This window comes from Lutjanus erythropterus, chromosome 24 (genome assembly GCF_056507025.1).
Source record: "Lutjanus erythropterus isolate fLutEry1 chromosome 24, fLutEry1.hap2, whole genome shotgun sequence".
NCBI lineage: Eukaryota > Metazoa > Chordata > Actinopteri > Lutjaniformes > Lutjanidae > Lutjanus > Lutjanus erythropterus.
The window spans coordinates 16,224,964-16,245,736 of NC_139340.1; the positions used below are offsets into that span (position 1 = coordinate 16,224,964).

Below are 20,773 nucleotides of genomic sequence, written 5' to 3' on the forward strand. Positions count from 1 at the left end.
GTGCTGGGATTTGGGCTTGGTTGGAATCGAACCGCTGAAGTATTGTACCCGGGATCGCATTGCACGCCACTGCGCCAAGTCCGCAGCACACTTGGACCACTTCTCCGGGCGCTTTTATCTCTTCACTTTGAATGTTGGACTTTAAAAGTCAGCGAGGGCCAGGGGATTCGAACACGCCACCTCGGATTTCAAAGACATCCCCTTAACACCTGCGCCACCGGGGCAGACGGTTCAAACTCGCTTCTCCAAGCTTTTCACTTCATTCTTGGGACTTTGGCTTTGGCTATCAGGGCAGGCGGTCAAGGTTTAGTTTGGTTTAGTTAGTTAGTTAGTTAGTTTAGTTACTATAAGTGGATTATTTTGATATTGACAAAAGCTTAGAAACCTGATTAATGGCAGACAACTTGTGAAGTTTTTTTGTTTCTCCCTCCTTTTAGGGCTGGCCCATTGTCGAGACGAGAGCTGAGGAAGTGTAAGTGTGTTTTTAATTTGATTGAAGAAAACAAAGTGACAAAAGCTTAGAAACCTGATTAATGGCAGACATTATTATTCTTGGGACTTTGGCTTTCAAAAGTCAGCGAGGGCAAGAAGATTCCAACACACCACCTCAGAGTCCAAAGACGTCCCCTTAACACCTGCGCCACCGGGACAGACGGTCCAAATTTGCTTCTCCAAGCTTTTCACTTTATTCTTGGGACTTTGGCTTTGGCTATCAGGGCAGACGGTCAAGGTTTAGTTTGGTTTAGTTTGGTTTAGTTTGGTTGTACAGACAACTATAAGTGGATTATTTTGATATTGACAAAAGCTTAGAAACCTGATTAATGGCAGACTATATTATTCTTGGGACTTTGGCTTTCAAAAGTCAGCGAGGGCGAGAAGATTCCAACACACCACCTCAGAGTCCAAAGACGTCCCCTTAACACCTGCGCCATCGGGGCGGATGGCTGAAGTTGGGTTCTCCAAGCTTTTCACTTTATTCTTGGGACTTTGGCTTTGAAAAGAAGATTCAAACACACCACCTCAGGGTCCAAAGACTTCCCCTTAACACCTGCGCCATCGGGGCAGGCGGTCGAGGTTAGGTTCTCCAAGCTTTTCACTTTATTCTTGGGACTTTGGCTTCCAAAAGAAGATTCGAACACACCACCTCAGAGTCCAAAGACGTCCCCTTAACACCTGTGCCACCGGGGCAGACGGTCCACATTTGCTTCTCCAAGCTTTTCACTTTATTCTTGGGGCTTTGGCTTTCACTATCAGGGCAGACGGTCAAGGTTTAGTTTGGTTGTACAGACAACTATAAGTGGATTATTTTGATATTGACAAAAGCTTAGAAACCTGATTCATCGCAGACAATTTGTGAAGTTTTTTTTCTCCCTCCTTTTAGGACTGGCCTATTGTTGAGACGAGAGCTGAGGAAGTGTAAGTGTGTTTTTAATTTGATTGAAGAAAACAAAGTGACGCGCATCTAACCTTCAAACTGTGTCATCATCATTGTGTCTTTTTTCTCTCCAACAGATTCCTGTGAGCTCACATTTGACACAAACACAATCAGTAGAGAGATCGAACTGTCAAACAACAACAGGACGGTGACAAATATGTGTAGCAATCAAACGTATCCTGATCATCCAGACAGATTTGACGTGCGCCCCCCTCAGCTCCTGTGTAAAAACGCTCTGACTGGTCGCTGTTACTGGGAGGTGGAGTGGACAGGAAGGGTTGATATAGCAGTGAGTTACAGAGGAGTCAAAAGGAAAGGAGACAGTGCTGAACGTGAGTTTGGACGGAACGATCAGTCCTGGAGTCTGAGCAGCAGTTCTCCTGGTTACCTTGTCTGGCACAGTAACAGAGAAACAGCCATCACCTCCTCCTCCTCTGGTCCCTCCTGCTACTCCTCTGACCCTCACAGAGTAGCAGTGTATGTGGACTGTCCTGCTGGCTCTCTGTCCTTCTACAGTGTCTCCGACGACACGCTGATCCACCTCCACACCTTCAACACCACGTTCACTGAACCTCTTTATCCTGGATTTGGACTTGGGTTCGGGGAGTGGTTTGCTCTTGACTCGGTGACTCTGTGTTCTCTGTAGCCAAATTCAGCCAATGTGTGACCTTGCAGTTTTGTCAAAACTCTGCAACTTTTCTGTAAATCAGAGCAAACAGTGTTCCACCAATCACAGCAGTCCCCTGTGCTGACATCATACATGTACACCTCAATGAACCCACTCAATGTTCTGCTTTATTATTCACTATTTCTTTGCGCTTATATTCTTTGAATTTTATCACAGGTGCTGAAAAAAGCTTAACATTTGTCATTGTTATTGATCAATGCTCTGCTCTTACTGTAAAGCCCTGTGCTGTTTTGACTGAGTTAGAGTTCCAAAAATATTCTACTTCTTTGTGCAAAACCCCCCCTGGTGCACGTCATGTACAAATAAAGCTGATATTTTAAAATAATTTTTGTAACTCTGAGCCTTCATCATGTTTATTAATTTCATTTGAATATGATTTTAACGTGTGTTCAGTTGTTTTCAGTGAGTATGTGGTGAATGTGTTGCTTTTTGACAAATAAACTTTTTGTTTTAACCACATTCTTAATGTTTCCATACCATCAAATGTAGAAACAGTTTTACCACCATGAAATTTAATTCAAACAGGAAGACTCTTTGTGTTTATGTGTCCGTAGAGCCTCTGACCTCTTAATAAACTTTAGTTCATCTTGTCCTTGTCCTCTGGTCCTCCACGTGTCTCTATGAAGCGAATTATCCGCTCATGGTCTAACAGTTTCTGCTGCCGCTGACGCGTCTTCGGAGGGGTGCATCTGTCAATCATTATCTCAATTAATCAATTAGTTGTTCAGTCGATGATGTAAAATGTTGATCACCATTTCCTAAAGCCGTCCTGACGTGTACACTGTTAATTGAAAAAAGAGAAAACTCAGAATTTTAAGGCAGCTCTACTGTGATACATGTAAAGAGGGGAGATTATGTGACATTATAGCATAATTTCTGTTTACAGACAGCAGGGGGCGCTGCTGCTGCTTCCACAGTGGAGACAGCTCTGTGAGGACTTGTCAGTGCAGAAGGGAAAAGTATAAAGGATAAAAAAATTATTTTATTCATCAACAAATAAATACATAGAGCACAAAGAGTGGTAGAGTTTTGCTTGGAAGATAGCTCTGTGGAGGACCATCACAGACTGGAGAGTGAAAACACTTCGTGGTATTTAAGTCACAGGTGGACAAAAACAATTTCAAAATTTAGCTTACTGTAGTTGTACAAGCAAGCCAGGCTTTGATTTTCTTACAACCCCAAAGTTAGGACTCTGTGTAAAATATGAATAAAAGCAGGATGTATTAATTTTGAAATTTATTCAGCTGAAAACAGTACAAAGACAAGATATTTAATGGTCAACAAAAGACTGGGAAAGAAGTGGAACGCTCAAAAAGCCAAAATGTCAAAATTGGGAAAGACAAGGGGTGTCTTCGAAAGGCTCAGTCACCCACAAGCAAGGATCACCTTGTAGAGAGGTTCACCTCTTTGTGAAAAACTGCAGTCCAGACGTGTCTCCAATTGAAAATGTGTGGTGAGTTATAAAGCAAAAAATACATCAATACAATCAATACAATACAACGGACTGTTGAGCACCTAAAGTCAAATATCAAGCAAGAATGGGAAAGAATTTCACTTAGAAAAACTTCAACAGTTAGTGTCCTCACTTCTCAAACACTGACTGAATGCTGTTAAATAAAAAGATAATCCTGTCCCAACTTTTTTTAAGAACGTCTTGCAGGCATCAGCTTCAGAATGAGTTTCAGTTTAAATGTTACATATCTTGTCTTTGTACTGTATTTGATTAAATACAGATCAAAATCTATCAGAAAATCATGATAATAGTTTTTTATTTATGCTTTACAAAGCATCCCTACTTTATTAGAATCAGGGTTGTACTATTTCCAGTGAGTCTGGACAAAAGCTGAAATGCTCAATTACAGATATGAGTATAAACAAACCAGAAGTTCGGGGAAGCTGAGAAGCCCAGACATGAACGGTCACCACTGCTCAACAGACCAAACAGTCCCCGATCTCGGTCTCACTTTAAGATTCCACAGGGTTCCTGCTGTAGTTTCATCTTATAAAAACCTGGTTGCACAAGATACAGTGTATAATAAACTGACATGGTGAACAGTGCTGGTACTTGAACCACCGACAATTCCTCGAAGCACAGGAAAATCCTCCTGCTGCTGCTTTTCAGACATGTGGCTCATCTTTGGAGGAAGTGGCTTGTTGCTCAGGTCAGTAACATGTTTCCCTGCAGAAGAGAAAAGAAGTCAATGAGACGGATCCGCTAATACGCTGATTTACCTCATATCTATATGACAGAGCATTCATGGAGAAATGACCAGTGTAAAATTAAATGAATAAATAATATGAACTATGCAAAATGTAGAACCTGTGTGCAGCAGCTTCTCTCCTCCGCTCAGTCTTCCTTCAGGTTGTCGATGAGCTCCTGTGTCCGCTGGGCCAGTTTCCTCTTCTCAGCCTGCTGCTTCTTCAGGGCCTCCTCAGCTTTCTTACTCTGGTAGATCTTCACCCCGGCGAACGCCAAACACAGGAGCAGCGTCTTCAGGGCAAGGATGTATAGCAGGATGGGGACGTTGTCCAAAGCCTGAGGACAGACAAGAATTTGTAATTTTCTGCCTCCTGACAACTGCATCAATGTCATAACTGTTTTTGACCAAGTTGACTTTTTATGACTGCTTAATAGGAAATAAATGGAGTGAAAAGAAAGGTCTGGAATAGTCAGGAATCCTGGGGAAGAAAGCCCCCCCAACCCCCTCCCCACTTATTACCCAGAGGTCTCAGCTGTCTAAACGGGAGGTGGGGAGTTAATTTGGTCACAGAGAGGGGCAGTGTGTGAAATAGAGAAGCAGCTGCAAGCCATGTGCATTGTGACAGGTCTCACCAAAATCCATTCAAAAATCTGACATTTTTCAAATTTGAGTACACAATGACCGAAAGTTACTGTTTAATACGTTTCATGGCATTTACCTATGAACACTCTTGAAATCGGCAATATAGCTACCTAAATGCAAAGCTTGTCTCAGCTTTGACAGATAACGCGAGACATACAACCTTGTAGTAACGTTAGCATTATGCTAGTGACAATTGACAACCTAAGTGTTTCTATAGGAGAACCAAACAGCTATTAAACTGATTATGAATAAATTATGATTATGAATAAACAAATTATGAATAAAGCGTATGTCTATAAAACAAATATTTAAAAGTTCACTTACCTTCCAGTTGATCATTTTAGCGTCTGTAGTGTTGAAGTTTTCAGTTCACCAGTCCCTGACAGTCACAGTTATTAATGTTGCTCTCAAGAAGGCGGGGCTTGTAGTAACGGGCCAATGGGAATGGAGTCTCCGTTGGACGTAGTCTGTGCTGCATTCATGGCTCCTGCGGCAAAATCATACTTTCCTTGTTTAGTTTACGATAGACAGTTAAATGTAATTTCATATTCATTTATGTAAGTGGAGAAAAACGCAAATCTTCACTAACTTGTTTTAAAGATGCATATGCTGATACACGTCAGCAAATATAAAAAATATCACAATATCTGCTGTTTTGTTCCAGACAAAATGTTTTTGTGTCATTTAATTGACTCTGCTACCATAGGGACTTTCTATGTGATTTGCTGATAGTTGTATTAGTATTGTTTTTGTATTTTTTTTGTTTATGTATGTAAAGTTTTAAAATGTCTTTTATTTAATTGTATAATTCCATTGGGATTAATGCCACGGACCGTGAATGCATCACTGCATCATCAATTGAAGTAGCCCTGACTGTAACGCAACAGACATAACCACACATTAGTTACGGCAACTGTGGATTTTAGATAGCAAACGATTCTTACAGTTTTTATTAATAAAACTGGTGAAATGTCACTGTACGTTAGAGTTACGGCTCTGGGCTTGTCCTATTTAAATATACGCCTTACACAATTACAGACATGCGTAGTCACGGTGGCCGAGAGGTTAAGGCGTTGGACTCGAAATCCAATGGGGTTTCCCCGCACAGGTTCGAATCCTGTTCGTGACGATGTCTCATTTTTCCCTCTGTCCAACATTGTACAAAGAAAATATTATTTATTTCACCATCTAAATGCCCGTATTTGGTTTTTCAGAAATGTAGTGCAGTATATTGCACCCTCATTTAATAAAGACTTAAGTTACTTCACATATTCTTTATTTTTATTGCAATCCTTGTCCAGCTCCATGATCATTACATCACATTTGAATCCAAACCTGACCGAGACATAAAGAATTCCTTCTAGTTTTGTTCTGTAAGGTTCATATCACATATCTAATGTCTGTGCAGAAAGTATGAACTGGGTTACTTTAGGCTGACAGTGTAAATGTGGGCCAAGGTTACAGTGAACTGCTTTGCATCAAATCTCTACAGGAAATGAGCACTTCTAGTAAATGGTCCCATGAGTGTAGTGTTTCTGGTCTAATAATGAAACCAATGTAACAGCATGGCTCAGGTATTTAGGATAAACTAGGTTCCTTTAATATGTTTTTCATTACTTTATGACAGTTCAAATGATCACAGGTCCCATATTTCCAAAGGCTGGGGTTGTATAAAAATTTAAATATCTGGGAAACAAAGGAAAGACTGGACATTTGTTGCTGTCGTTGTTAGATTAATTGACTATCAAAATAACTAGCAATTACTTTAATTGATTAATAACTGATGAATTAGTGCAGCTCTTCACTAAATGCTGGTGCTTTAAAATGAATGTGGTTCAAGAAAACACTGAAATCAAACATGAAACTGTGCAGTAACTGGGTTAGCTTCTTTATAATATGCTGCTTTCCAAATATTCATTAAGAAAAATAAATACACAATGAATAAATACAGTATGTCAGCGCTCATTGTCAGTTTGTTAAGTGGACTGTCGTTTTCCACCCTATGAAAATGTCCTAAAATGAAACTATAGGAATGTATTTACACAGTGAAGGTCATCTGTAGCCATGAAGGTGAGGTGACTGCAGCTTTTTTAGTAGACTTTGGTTTCTCCTGATCTGCCTCAAATCGCACTGTGACACTGGAGGTCATGCCCAGCTGTGTGTTTCCAGCTCAAGATGCAATGCATTAAAAATGAGAGTTTAAAAAAACAAAACAAATCAAAAGGGTGAGTCATGCAGTACGTCTGCAGCTACATACAGTTCATATGATTTCAAAGGTTCAAGCCTCACATGCTGTCAGCTCAAGTGTAAAAAACAATAAGTACAGCTGGATCTGTGATGCACAGGGAGCACACGCACTGATACTTTTGGCTCAGATTAATCACTTTGGATATGCAAAGACAAATTACACCAACCTTTCTTATTTACTTGATTATTTACCCGTCTACTCAACCACATACTGTAACTTATCTGTTCAAACTTCACATTCTTCAGTATATCCATCTTTACATGCGTTTGTCCATCGTAACTCCAGTCCATCCAACTGACCCTTCCTAGGTCCCGCCCCTTTTTCACTCTGTGCTCCAGTGACAGTCGAGCAAGCCTGGTCAACTCCCTCCTTTCCTGTTTCCTGTACTGAGATATGCTAAATTAAGACATGTATATCTGAATATGCAGCTTTTACAGCCCCGCGGCAACATCTTTTAACCATCCTGATTTTTTTTTTTAACACAGACAAGCCAGGCACATGGCATATCTAACTACAGGAAACAGGAAAGGAGAAAGTTGACCACAAAAGGGGGCGGGACTTAGGAAGGGTCAGTTGTCTCTCCACCTCCATCATATAAATCTTAGCACATGCTAATCCACTGATCTGACAGTGAGTCAGAAAAAACTTTCCCCGTCTCTTTGGCGATTTGATCCACGTCCAGATTCTTTTCCACCCTGAATCCACCCAGCATCACTTGATCTAACACCATAGCCAAGCAGTGGTGCAACTCTTTCTGTGCTTCCTATTTACTCTTTATACTAAATCTGTGATTCCGCTGGTTGAGAGATTATCAAATCCATGAGCGCAGACATTTGCAGGTTTCCTCGAACACAACGCACCGCTCAAGTATACTGATTTTGGGTTTTGTCCTTGAGTGTTCGGCCTGCTGTGCTTTCATTCTAGACGTGTACCTCACCAGCAGCTACATCCTAAGATGTTGCCGTGCTCGTGTTGGTCTGTTCTGGCTGTTAGTTATGAGGTCCAGCACGTCTTGGAGAGCACAACAAACCACTTGTGTTCGTTCTCGTCCGTCCTGCTCAGCTATGTTGGATTCAGTCAAAAATCATGTGTAACTAGAGGTAGGGTGTTGCTGTAAATATCTTCCTCTGGTCATTCTGTGACCCCCTCCTGTAGTTCCCTGGTGACTTGCTTACTAGTGGCTATTTTTATTCTCCCAGGAAACAGTACAAAGGAGAAGAGTCCCTGCAGTGTGACAGCTTCACGCTCACGAGGTCTCCCTCCTCTGACACAGAGGGAGGTGAAGCCTCGGGGTCGTGGCGCGTTCTCCCGCGCTTGTGATAATCAGGCGAAAGCACGATAGCGGATGTGCTCAGTAGCGCCCCCTGTGGTTGGTCCTGGACATGGTGAGCGGCAGAGACACGGAGGACAGAGAGGAGACCTCCCAGTAGAGAGAGCGAGACAGGAAGAGCTGGTAGAGGATCACCATGGAGATGGACTGGCAGAGGATCACACCGATGGTCACCACCTACACAGAGGGAAGACAAAGTACAGAGGGGTTTTTGTCCATTTGGAGACAGAGGAACGCTTAAAATTCAACATGCAAAGTATTATCAACTTATTATAAAGTGGTTGAAGTGACCTTGTTAGAAACTAGCTGCCTAAGCAAAAGCTAACAAAGCACTACATTGCTTGAAAACTCCAGCTCAGACTAATTGATCAGTCACACACATCATCACACACATGGTGTTTTGCTAAAAAGTGGTTTGTTTGTGCGTCCAAACCTTTTCCCTCTGGTGCTCGTTGAAGATGACAGACATGAGGAAGAGGACGGGGTGGCACAGGAACCACAGGAAGCATCCCTGCGGAGAGGAAGACCACATGACCGCCTGATAAAGCTGCAGGTACCTATTTGTTTGTCTGGAGGATGTGTCAGCTGTGCTGTGTGGTTTACTTTAGCGAAGCAGAGGTAGAAGTCTCTCTTCAGGGTGCTCCTCTCGGTGGAGATGATCTGGTAGAGGACAGAGGCCAGCAGGAGGGCCAGGATCACTCTCAGAGCCATGAGGAGGAGGCCTGCCAGACTCTGCTGGGCGTGGTAGCTGTGATGTTCACTCTCCGATTCAGAGTACTGCTCCCACAGCAGCAGCACTCCCTGAAAATGACAGTTTCACGCTCATTAACTCTGAGATTATGAGGTGACTTTTGAAGGTTTCTGATGCTGATGTATTCCCATCAATTACTATTCATAACAAATACTCTCAATCTAACTTACTTTTGTCACGAATCTGACTTTCCTCTGGAGTTTATCGACATAGTATTGCATTAGAAATGGTCAATGAAATGACAAAATCTGAGAAAACGCACTCAATTTTGCATAAAAAGATTTTATGCATGCTTAAGGAGATGTTTGCCTTTTATTTGCTCCAAACCAGTTGATGGAAATGTCTAATTCACATATTAATTTTTGCAGCATCAAATTCAACTGTAATCCTGCGTACCTGTGTGACGACTCCACCGACAGCGACAGCCGTGGACGCCGGAGACTGTTCCCACTGCAGAGGTCTGGACTGGGGCTTCCTGCCTCGGCTCAGAGTCCAGCCCATACACAGACTGAGCAACATGTACAGCATGGACACCTGGGACACCATATCCCAGACTGCACAGGGAGCAGGGAGACATGACACAACAGATATAAGCACAGTGCAGCAGATATAAATAAAGATGGAAGGAAAGGACATTTATAAGACAGAGGTACATACACTCTGCAAGGCTGCCGATCAGTGGAATACCAACACCATCTCTGGAATATCTGCAGAACACAAAAGGAGAGAACAAAAGAGCACAATAGTTCATATTGTTCTTTATTTATCTCTGTTCTGGCAACTGTGTGCAGCAGGTCACCACCCAGGTCAACAAATACACACATGGTAAGAAGAGATAAAGACAACAAAAAGAAAGAAACAACACTGTTAACTGCAACTACAAACATTCAGATGGGAGCCTCGGTCTCTGAATCTACCTGGCCAGGTGGATGTAGTTGCAGAGGGCGGAGCAGCCCTGCAACGCCAGCGCCGTGGTCAGCACTTTGAGGACGGTGTGCATGGGGCCGCCTTTCCTCAGAGCCTGGTACAGCGGCTGGATGTAGATGCAGCAGGCGACGAAGTAGGCCAGCAGCAGGAGGAAGTAAAAACTCTGGAGACCTGCGAGAGAATAAAAGGCAGGAAAACATTTTGTCCCGCATGAATAATGCAGATCTCTCAGGACTAATCCCTGACATCTTCTACAAATCACAGCCTGGAGTTACAACACAATTATAATGTCACATCTGCGCAGGTTAACAAACATAACATCTGGCAGACCATTAAGTACTTTTTATCATTTAAATATTTAACACAAACATCTTTTTTTAATGTTTCTCAACACAAGAATAAAGCAAACTTTCAAGGTACCTTAACCAACAATTCCCAGACTGTCAAAGAGTTTATCGCCACGTTTAAAGTGTTGCAATAAATGCAGTTGCATAGGTCACGTTTTCAATATAGAATGAGTCTGTCGGGGATGTCTGACCTGCCTCCTCTGCGCTGAAGTGCTCCAGAGGGTTTCCAGCTGAATCGGCGTTAAACAGCAAAACGGTGAAACTGAGATCGGCATGAGAAGGGATCACTGCACCGTCCTGGAGAGACACAGAGAGGAGACGTTAGTGTGACACACGACTGCACTTTTCAACCCAAATCTACTCATCTGTATCTATCTACTTTTATTTTTTTGGTGTGAAGTGCAGAGAGATAACGGTCGTAGAGATGTCTGCCTTCTCTCCAACACACTTCCCTTTGTAACAGAAAATTAAATGTGCAGTTATGTGTTACCTGACATGTGTATCTGTCAGCATACAGGGCCTGCCAGAACGTAGGCGAGGACTGACGAGGGATCGTCTGGTTGTGCTCCTCTTGGCTGAGAGAAACTGAAACAGAGGGAGGAAGAAGAAGCAGAAGAATATCAGGCATAGATCAGTACGGTCGCATCGCATCCAGCAGATCAGAGATCAGCGATTGCTGGTTCTTACTGGTCAGCTGAGCTTTAGTGAGCCTCTCGGAGCAGCTGAGGTTGTCCAGGTCCGAGTCCATGTCCTGATACAGCAGCAACCTGGACTCCTTCTCCGTAGCCAGAGCAGAGTTGTCCAGCCTGCAGACCAACAGGCCGCTATCACCTGCAGGAAGACGGAGACGGACAGGGGTGTTAGATGGATGGGAAAAAAACTGGCATGCATGTAGGAGGCTCCTCTGATACTGGTATTAGAAAAACTATCCTATAATATCCATTAAAAGTGTACTGTAATGATGCAACATTTTTTTCCAACATTTTTCGACATCTTATACACTAAACAATTATTTGATTCATCAAAAATATACTCGACATACTGTTTGATAAAGAACACAACACCAGTTGAATAACAGAGAGTCTGTGGCTTTCAGGGGCCCCTGGAGGTCCGGGGCCCCACGGCAGCCGGCCTCCTGTTTCATAATTATCTCCTGAAGCTGACCGGACTACATCAGAAGTCTTGTTTTCAACAGTTACCTGATTCAGGACAAGTTGACACTAGAGAAGCAAAAATAAAATGCTCTGAGATTTAAGTGAATCTACAGATCAGGATGCAGCTTTTCAGCATCCAGCTTTCACATGAAGTTTTTACTTGCCTAATGAAAAACTTTACATTCTGACATGTTCTGAGGATGAATACTAGAATATTTAAGTTCAAACAACTTAAATATATAAAACTTTTATATTTAGGATGATTAGAAAAGATCAGTTGGTTCCACTAAATTCATTTTTTTCAGTGAAAAACACACTAAAGTGAGCAACTGAAACACTCACTGAAAAAATAAAAGACTAACTATAATGATGCTGGAAAATCTCTGACATTAACTGGCACAAAAATAGAAACAGGAGAGGAAATGTAATCAATCTCAGATAAAGTGATGATGACACATTAGTTACACCCAAAGATGAGCCGTTACCACATTGAGAAGCGCAGGAAAACGACATAAAGAGCTGTGAGTTGAGTCTTACATAAATACTGAATCTCAGCTAACCCTGTCGGTGCTGAATGACACATCAGCAGCATCGTTACCTTGGTACATGAATTTAGTGATGAACTGGCCGTTCTGCTGTCTCGCCACTTCGCTCTTGAAAAGTCCCGTCACAGTTTTCCCGGAAGCCTCCGAGCCGAGCAGCACCGCGGCGACAAACGACGCGAGCAAATACGACATTTTACACTTGTGCATTTTAACGTTATCGACAAATAAACGTTAGCAAACGGATTCAATGAGCCACGAAGCCAGAAGTAAAGCAGCTGCGTCAAGTCATCTGAAGTTAGCTAGGCTGAGACCGGAAGTTAGCTGTTTCTGTCCTCAAAATAAAAGCTCTGTCTCACTTTGGCGAATAGAACAAATCAAGAGAGGAATTTTATGTTAAATAATAAAATTAAACAAAACATCTTATGCACTGTAAAAATTATAATGCTGAATTATATGGAAGTATATTGCTGCTTCGCCAGAAAAAGAAAAACCGTTCAGTATAATATCATAACAAGTTTATTGTTCTAACGAGGTTTTTCGTTTTATTATGGAAAAATATGTTTTAAGTTAAAAGTATTATGTTATAACAAAAACTTTTCTTGTTATAATTATTGAATAACTTATTGTTAATTTGATATAACATAAAATGTTTCATGTTTTACTGTGCCAACTTAAAGCGTATTAACTATAATATATAATTTATAATAATTTAAACATTTAAACATTTCACGTTGATAAATAGTATATTGTCATTAAAAGATTTTTTTCTTGCTTATGTTAAATATGTTATTACGTTATAACATGAAACTTCATGGTAAAACAAAACAAATAATATATTGTTACGAAAGAAAAGTTTCTTGTTATAACGTGATAAGTTTGTACATTGTGATAACGGGAAATAATGTTATAACATTGATGATTGATTGATTTGAGAGAATTTTTCTGGCATGTAGTAACACGCTTCTGTATGTAACAGCAGCGTATTTCCTGAAATACACCCAACATGCGTGATTTCAAATAGTAAATCCATATTAACTCAATGTGTTAGCCCAACACTTTTATTTTGAAAATAATCTCCGGCAGTTACGTATTTTACTGCAGCTGACTTGACGCCGTTGCGTTGCCTGGTAGGCAGCGCTCACAGTTTGATTGATTTGGGATTCACGCAATCAAACAGCGGACGAGTTACTCCGTCACAGACAACAACCAATGAAAGAGTAGAAACCCGTCTGCACGCGATAAGTGTCCCGCCCATTTTCAACGTGTCAACACTGCCGTAAAACGGTGCGCGACTGTCGCACATCGCACAATGTTTCTACTGTACTGCGGAAGGAAAAACGGAGAAGTCGTGTATTTACCTGTTGTAGTTAGCTGCCTGCAGGATCGATAACGGAGGATAAAAACGGTTAAAATGTCGTTATTATGTTTGTAGCAGAGCTGAAAGTGAAGTGACAGCCGCCGGTGTTCAGTGTTGAGGAGCGGAGGATGATGATGATGATGATGATGGACTTCAACAAGACGGTTCTGGTGACTGGAGGCTCCGGATTCATGTGAGTTCACATCATTATATACATTATATTATATTAGTCGTATTTTATAATCATTTATGTTATAATTTTGTCTTGCTCTTCACGTTACACGAAGGCGCCGAACAACGATCACAGTTTGTCTCGATATTTTTTAAAGTTAATAAAGTTTATAGTGAATGAATCATGTCAACATGAGATCAATGGTGAACTGTAAGTTCTGTTTTTGTTGATTATTCCTCAAATACTGCTTAAATACTCAAATACTAATTATAATTCAATTATTAAATGTGGAATAAACTGAAGATATGATGCTGTTTCCAATCAGACAGATAAATCAGCCAATATTATTATAGATTATTTATATCGATATCAGCAATATTGTCACGTGTTAACCACTTATGCAAAAAGTATGTGTTAATGTGTTAAATAGGTATATATTCTATATATCTATTGGCCAATATATGTTGATATCAGTATCAGCATCTGCCCCAAAAATCCAATATCTGTCAGGCTCTAATATATATATATGTATAGTTATATTTATGTATTTTTTTTATTTAGTTACTTACAATTACTTTAAAAATATCAGCAAATGTTGACAGCATTACTGTCAGATTATTTATTTTACTCCCTGAGATCAGTATCGGCATCTGCCTCCAAAAAATCAATATTAGTCGTAAGTGAGTTAAATGTTTTGAGTGAATCATGACTTTTGCTAGAAGGATGAAGTTGCTTTTTAAATCTGCAACTAGGGCTGCAATTAACTATTATTTTCATTATCGATTAATCTGCTGATAATTTTCAATAATTAATTATCATTTCTCTCTCTCTCTCTCCAGCGGATCCCATCTCGTGTGCTCACTGGTCTGCAGACACCCTGACTGGAGAATCATTAACCTGGATAATGTGAGTCTTGACATTGTCCTTGTCCACTCACGGATGAACAAACACGCAGATGTGCATCAGTCAGTGTTGATTTACCGTCCTGTGACTGATGACTGAAATAGTTTTTTTTACAGTGAGTTGTTGTCTCTGTCTCTTGAGTTTTTCCTGTAGTATTATCATCTCACACGTCTGATCTCTTCCAGTTGGATTACTGCTGCAGCCCCCGGAGTCTGGAGAGCGTTGAAGAAAGAGCGAACTACACCTTTATCAGAGTGAGGCCTGCTCACGTTATCACATTGGTACAATAAAACTAGAAGTTTTTGGCTTTTGTACAATAACTAGTTAACTATTTTTCCACAGGGAGATGTGTGTAACTCGCGTCTGGTAAATCACATTTTCAACACAGAAAACATCGACGTGGTCTTTCACCTGGCGGCCAAAACACACGTCGGTGAGCAGCATTTGTTAACCTTTGTGACAGCCGCAGTGTCAGTTCAGTCCAGTCAGGTGTGTTGGTCCTCTGATGTTCTACGTCTTCTCTTCCTCCTTTGATCAGAGTCATCATTTGAAACTCCGTCCAGTTTCCAGCGCGTTAACATCGATGGGACCAGGGTTTTGCTGGCAGGCGCCCATCAGGCCCGACACCAGCCGCAACGCTTCGTCTACGTCAGCACTGATGAGGTGTACGGAGCCAGTCTGGACGAGGTCATTAGCGCGAGCTCACGGTGGCAGCTGTTGTGTCTCTGTAAATAATATTTTTAAGAGTACAGATATGGGGTTTTTTCTTCTCTGCAGGTGTTTGATGAAAGCAGCCCAGTGAGGCCCTCCAACCCGTATTCTGCAACTAAAGCAGCTGCAGAGTTCCTGGTCAGATCCTACTGGGACAAATATAAGGTACGGACTCACACTGGCAGGGAAGCAGCTTCAAAAAAACATGAATAAATGGGTTTTTAAGACTTGACTTGATCTTTAACTTTACTAAGTTTGCAGATGCAATGATCTAGATTTTGTTCTCTGCTGATCTGTTTCCAGTTTCCCATCATCATCACCAGGAGCAACAACATCTACGGGCCCCGGCAGTACACTGAGAAGGTACGGCACTGTGCCTGAGTTGTTTTTCCAAACAGGTGGAATGGCGAGAATAACATCTTCTTGATCTTCCAGGTCATTCCAAGGTTCCTCACCCTCTTAAAAGTGGATAAGAAATGGTAGGCGTGTTCGAACTTTATTTTGGAAAGGTTTAACCCAGCTGCAGTGTTTGTTCGTCACGGTACAAAGCTGATTAAATCTTTCTGCTCTGTGCCGCAGCACCATCCAGGGAACCCTCCCTAAATCACGCCATTTCCTGTTTGTTGACGACGCCATCAACGCCTTCCTGCTGGTTCTAGAAAAAGGGGTTGTAGGAGAAATCTACAACATGGGAGCGAGCTGTGAGATCCCTATAGTGCAACTGGCCAGGGAGCTCGTTAAGATGGTGCGTTCAGGGAACTGCTCTCCAGATTCAAACATAATGGGAGACGGCAGATATGTCAACTGATAAGACAACAGGAAAGCACATTATTTAGATTTACATAAAGAATCACTGTCTGTTTTTTTTAGGTGAAGAACGTGCCAGACTCTGAGGTGAATGATTGGCTCGAGTTTGTGCCTGACAGGTGAGAAACTTTTCATTTTCATATTTTGGAAGGATAATTTAAGGTAAATTGCCGTGGTGCAAATTGTGAAAGCCTGAGTCTTAACACTCAAAAACCAATGAGGCTTTTTGCAACGCTCTTCAGCAAATATTTTGAATTAGGGACAAACTTTTCACGGTTTAAAACTTAAATTTAAGTAGTTGCACCTTTGTGGCCTAGAAGTTGCACAATGACTCATCATACTTGCAAACCCAGAGAAGCCAAAAGCCTGATGTATTTACAGGTTTTATCCAGTGGTTACCATGGCAATATAACCAGCACTTGAGTCAACCCAGACACCAAAAACACAAATGTGAAAATGTCTGGCGGGTCACCAGTATTAATAAATTATTAATACTATAAAAACTGCTTCAGATTAGTCCTCACCTGCGGCAGTTTAACTCACACAGTCGTGAGCTGATTTCTCCAGCTGTCAACATGAGAATCGTCTGATGCTTCCTACTTAATATATGTGCATCTGAAACATCAAGCACTGACCTTTGACCTCTGCTCTCTGTAGGCCGCGTGTCGACCTGCGATACCCCGTCAAATGTGAGAAGCTGCAGCAGCTGGGCTGGAGAGCTCAGGTGTCCTGGGCTGAAGGCATCAGACAGACTGGTACAGTAACACACACACACACACACACACACACACACACGTCCCTGGATACTAAAGAGAAAAATCGTTTTAGTCCACACTGTTTAAATAAATCTAGATGTTTCTTCTCTGGATAGAAGCAGAAGAAGAGAAATGTACATGATGAAAATTTTTCTCTGTGTATCTTTCAGTCAAATGGTACCAAGACAACCCAGACTTCTGGTCAGACACAAGCGAGGACCGAGGACCAATCAGAGGCGAGCTTGAAAAAGCTACCGGCGAATGAGTGGGCTCAGCTGCCGCCGCTGCGACTTTCCTTACTTCACATGATATTTGTGTAGCACAGAGGCTTTTATGGCTGATTTACAGCTTAAGTCACAAATACTGAACACATGAACTCTTTACTGTCGTCGACTGTTTCTGAAGTTTTGTTGGACCAACGGGGCCTGAAGCGTCGGCCTTCAACCAAAGTTTCACCTGGAAATCAAAGCACTTTATCTTGTTATTAATGACTGAATCAGTTGATGCTGACAAGTGGTCTTATTTTGTTCAACTCTACTGCTCATTGTTTAGAATTAAAGGCTGAAACCTACTGATATTTTTTCAGAAATCTTGCTGCGTTTCCTTCGAAGTTCAAATCAGCAGGTAGTGATGAGGCGACTTCAGCAAATTTTAGCAACTGTAGATGAAACTGCACATTTCCAAATGTATGTTTAAGCTTATAGAGCAGAAGCATTTAGTTTATTTTTAAGAAACTTAGATTTTTCTGATATTGAACGGATAAGAAGGGAACAGCTGCAAACTCAAGTCCATTCATCTCAGTCAGGTGTGTTTTATACACATTCAGAGATATATTTTTCTTATAATGCTGTAGAGTGTATTTAACTGCAAATAAATGTCTTGTATAAGAACTTTGGTGTATTTACACGTTTATTTTATACTTTTACAGACTTGTGCATGGAGGAAAAAGAACAAAACACAGGTTAATTTTGCAAATCCAACCTTTTATTTGTGGTAAAATCAGAATAGATGCACAGTTTCTTTTTTTTTTTTTTCTTCGTGCAGTGCTCCTCTTCGTGCACAACTGCTAAACTAATACATAAAGCAAATACTAACTACCAGGCCAGTGGTGCTGCGCGGCATCACTGAGGGGGGGAGAGGGGTCTGGCCGGTCGGGAACGGCGACAACACTGGGCTTCCTTTAATTTCAATTCAGGCTCAATCCTAAATACGACTTTTTATTTGTGACACCCCTCCTACGAGCTGAACTGAACTGAATCGAAGCCACAAAGTTTAAACTTATCGCTTGTGTTAAAGACATCAGGTCGTCTTTTTCTCCGTTTCTGATTGGCCAGAAGCTCCCCTCCCCGCCTCGAAATGAGCAACGGCACACTGACGCCTGAAAATATGCAAATCACAACAACATAGCAATAGAACCACAGTTAACTCTGTGTTAAGAAGACTTTAAAGATCACCACTTGCCAGACATTCACAACAAGGGTATTAAACGGGAAGGAAAAGTGTAAAGACTCAAATGAAAAAAACAAACAAAATCTAAATCAAAAAACATCTGACTTGGAGAGAATCTGGACACTTGTTTTTTGTACTGCATGTTTTTTTTTTCTTTTTACAAAATGGTCTTTGATCTTAACTTTTTGTTAATTAATTTTCTTTTAATCCAAACCTTGGCATATATGGTGGTATTGTCTCAAATTTTGTTTGCCAATTATTATTAAAAATGGCTGTTCGTGGTTGATTATCATTATTGGCGATGGAACCTGTCTCACTGACGGGTTTTTATGGATCTGATACTGAGTCCAATGTGACTTTAAAGGTAACCCGTGTAGGGCGTTTCTCTTTATATGTCACAGTCAGCTGTAAAACAAACGGTCCGTGCTTCACACTCTGGCCACGCGTGCACATCTTTTCGTGTTGTGCGGCCCCATCACGGCCATCGGACCAGCTCACCGATGGGTTTTCTCAAACTTTGCATTAGAAATTAACTATTTAACGACAACCACAAGTGGCAGGAACACTTGTAGGGATGCACTGAATGTTAATTCTGGGTCGATACGGCTGTTTAAAATAATCTGGCTGATGTTTTTTTGTGCTTGTTTATTTTGTGTTTAAAAAAAAAAACAGCTGGGTACGCTAGCTACTGTCGTCTCGCCGCCTATCGATCATCTGGGAATTTCTTAATGCGAGGTAGCTGCTTGAACGGTGGCGAGAACGTCCGCGTACGACCTTACACTCCTTACATTTTTTTCAAGGGCATGCACACGATGTTACAGCCCCGCCTTTAAGACTTTGGATTGGAACGCTCCACATGCTTAAAAGTTAGGTGGAAAGACCTATCAGAGAGGTGTTCAGGGTCGATTAAATTGTTATTTGACAAACTTTAAGAAAATGTTGCACCATTCAGGTGCACGAACAGCGTCAGACAAAAAAATATAAGTCAACACAAAAAGATGCGCATGCAGCATGGGTTAATTTGTATCGACAGAGAACTGGTGTGTTTGGATTTCTGGCAAGCAGATAATTTTACGTGGTTTTGGCACCAGTGACTTTTTTTTTAATGCATTGATGTGTGATCACAGCTTGTTACAGTGACATATTGAAAGAGAAATCCCTACACGTTGCATCTTTAACATTAAAAAGCTCACACTACCCCAGAAAAATAGAAATTTTCACTCATACCAATGACATTCAACATTCAAGTGCCAGTGTTTTTGTTTACTGTCTTTTGGTCAAGTCACTTTGTAAAATATCAACTTTCGTATTATTAAGCTTATAAAAATAAATATTTCCCCAAAAAGGCTTGATAAATTACACAAACTAGCAGCGAAAAGTAGACTCGAGAACTCTGTGTGTGCAAACAGCTGAATTTTTACGGTTGCTGTTAACTAGAACTCCACCTGGTCCCAAAATTAAAAAACCAAACAAAAAAACAAAAACGGTTTCATATCTGGAAGAACCTTTTCCATATAACACACACACACACACACTCACACACACTAAACTGTGGAGAAACCTCTCTTTTTGACACCTGGCTGCGCTACACCACAAACACTCACTCACTCACTCCTTCGTACCTCTCAGAGGCTCTGAAGGACACGCATTACAGAAGACTTTAGTCGAACATTAAACTAAATATTAACTGAAGTATTTTCTGTAAAACTCTGTGGGATTCGAAGTCTTTCTACAACAGAGGGGCCTGCAGGCCGCAGCAATGGGAGCATAGCACCATTAAATTGTTCGCCGACAATCGAAGCACTCCTGCTGGTAAGTTTAGTTACCGTGTTGTTGCAGAATCATTTTCCATGGTTTCTGTTGCCATGGCGATGCTGTATAGCCAACTTCACTATCTGCTCCATTAGGGCTGGGTATCACCCTTGGATTTAAGGCATCGACAGGTTTTGAAAATATTCAAAAACCAAAAACTAAAGTGCTGGATTTTTAAATGAGAACTTAGATCCTCCTTCAGAAGAATAAACTGAGCTGACGGTCCAAACACACGGTACGTTTAGACCCGTTTACTGTAGAGGGGATGTGTTTATTCCCATGATATCTCTACTGGGTGGCAAAAAGAAACACCCTAGGGTTTCAATGAATGGGAAAAAAAAAAAAAAAAAAAAAACACTGATTGGACAAGGCTAGCAGCAAGAGCACCTACAGCCATGCTAGCCACTCTGATGTGCTATATTTAAGCTAACACCAACATGCTAACATGCTCACAATAGTAATGGCATTAGTTTTCAGGGATGGATGCTAATATTTTTAAGCACTAGCATCCATGAGCCACCAAGCTCCTAAAATTTATC

General features: G+C 41.2%; 4 protein-coding genes and 1 non-coding gene across 5 annotated transcripts in view; 3 read left to right on the forward strand and 2 right to left on the reverse strand.

The window, feature by feature from the left end:
* Positions 1 to 2,081, forward strand: part of LOC146304867 (neoverrucotoxin subunit alpha-like) — a 38,192-nt gene extending 36,111 nt beyond the window's left edge. Inside the window, exons 3-5 of the mRNA XM_084713243.1 lie at positions 438 to 476; positions 1,382 to 1,416; positions 1,513 to 2,081. Coding sequence (XP_084569369.1) covers positions 438 to 476; positions 1,382 to 1,416; positions 1,513 to 2,081 — 643 coding nt within the window. The remainder of the gene's footprint in view (positions 1 to 437; positions 477 to 1,381; positions 1,417 to 1,512) is intronic.
* Positions 2,082 to 3,875: 1,794 nt separating this feature from the next.
* On the reverse strand, positions 3,876 to 5,446 carry smim11 (small integral membrane protein 11). The gene is made up of 3 exons (XM_084713331.1): positions 5,291 to 5,446; positions 4,444 to 4,659; positions 3,876 to 4,302 (listed from the first exon to the last, which is right to left on the reverse strand). Exons 1-2 carry the CDS (start codon positions 5,303 to 5,305, stop codon positions 4,471 to 4,473), a joined length of 204 nt encoding a protein of 67 aa, XP_084569457.1. The 5' UTR covers positions 5,306 to 5,446; the 3' UTR covers positions 3,876 to 4,302; positions 4,444 to 4,470.
* Positions 5,447 to 6,013: 567 nt separating this feature from the next.
* Positions 6,014 to 6,095, forward strand: trnas-cga (transfer RNA serine (anticodon CGA)). The gene has a single exon. It is a non-coding gene; the product is annotated as a tRNA-Ser (tRNA).
* Positions 6,096 to 8,184: 2,089 nt separating this feature from the next.
* Positions 8,185 to 12,615, reverse strand: gpr180 (G protein-coupled receptor 180). Its single transcript, XM_084713317.1, has 10 exons — positions 12,322 to 12,615; positions 11,257 to 11,400; positions 11,060 to 11,154; positions 10,761 to 10,866; positions 10,213 to 10,393; positions 9,953 to 10,002; positions 9,692 to 9,849; positions 9,148 to 9,345; positions 8,978 to 9,055; positions 8,185 to 8,721 (listed from the first exon to the last, which is right to left on the reverse strand). Exons 1-10 carry the CDS (start codon positions 12,473 to 12,475, stop codon positions 8,566 to 8,568), a joined length of 1,320 nt encoding a protein of 439 aa, XP_084569443.1. The 5' UTR covers positions 12,476 to 12,615; the 3' UTR covers positions 8,185 to 8,565.
* Positions 12,616 to 13,753: 1,138 nt separating this feature from the next.
* On the forward strand, positions 13,754 to 18,230 carry tgds (TDP-glucose 4,6-dehydratase). Its single transcript, XM_084713244.1, has 12 exons — positions 13,754 to 13,818; positions 14,616 to 14,703; positions 14,886 to 14,954; positions 15,043 to 15,133; positions 15,239 to 15,387; positions 15,478 to 15,576; positions 15,715 to 15,774; positions 15,847 to 15,890; positions 15,991 to 16,156; positions 16,282 to 16,337; positions 16,876 to 16,973; positions 17,144 to 18,230. Exons 1-12 carry the CDS (start codon positions 13,754 to 13,756, stop codon positions 17,236 to 17,238), a joined length of 1,080 nt encoding a protein of 359 aa, XP_084569370.1. The 3' UTR covers positions 17,239 to 18,230.
* Positions 18,231 to 20,773: the final 2,543 nt, after the last annotated feature.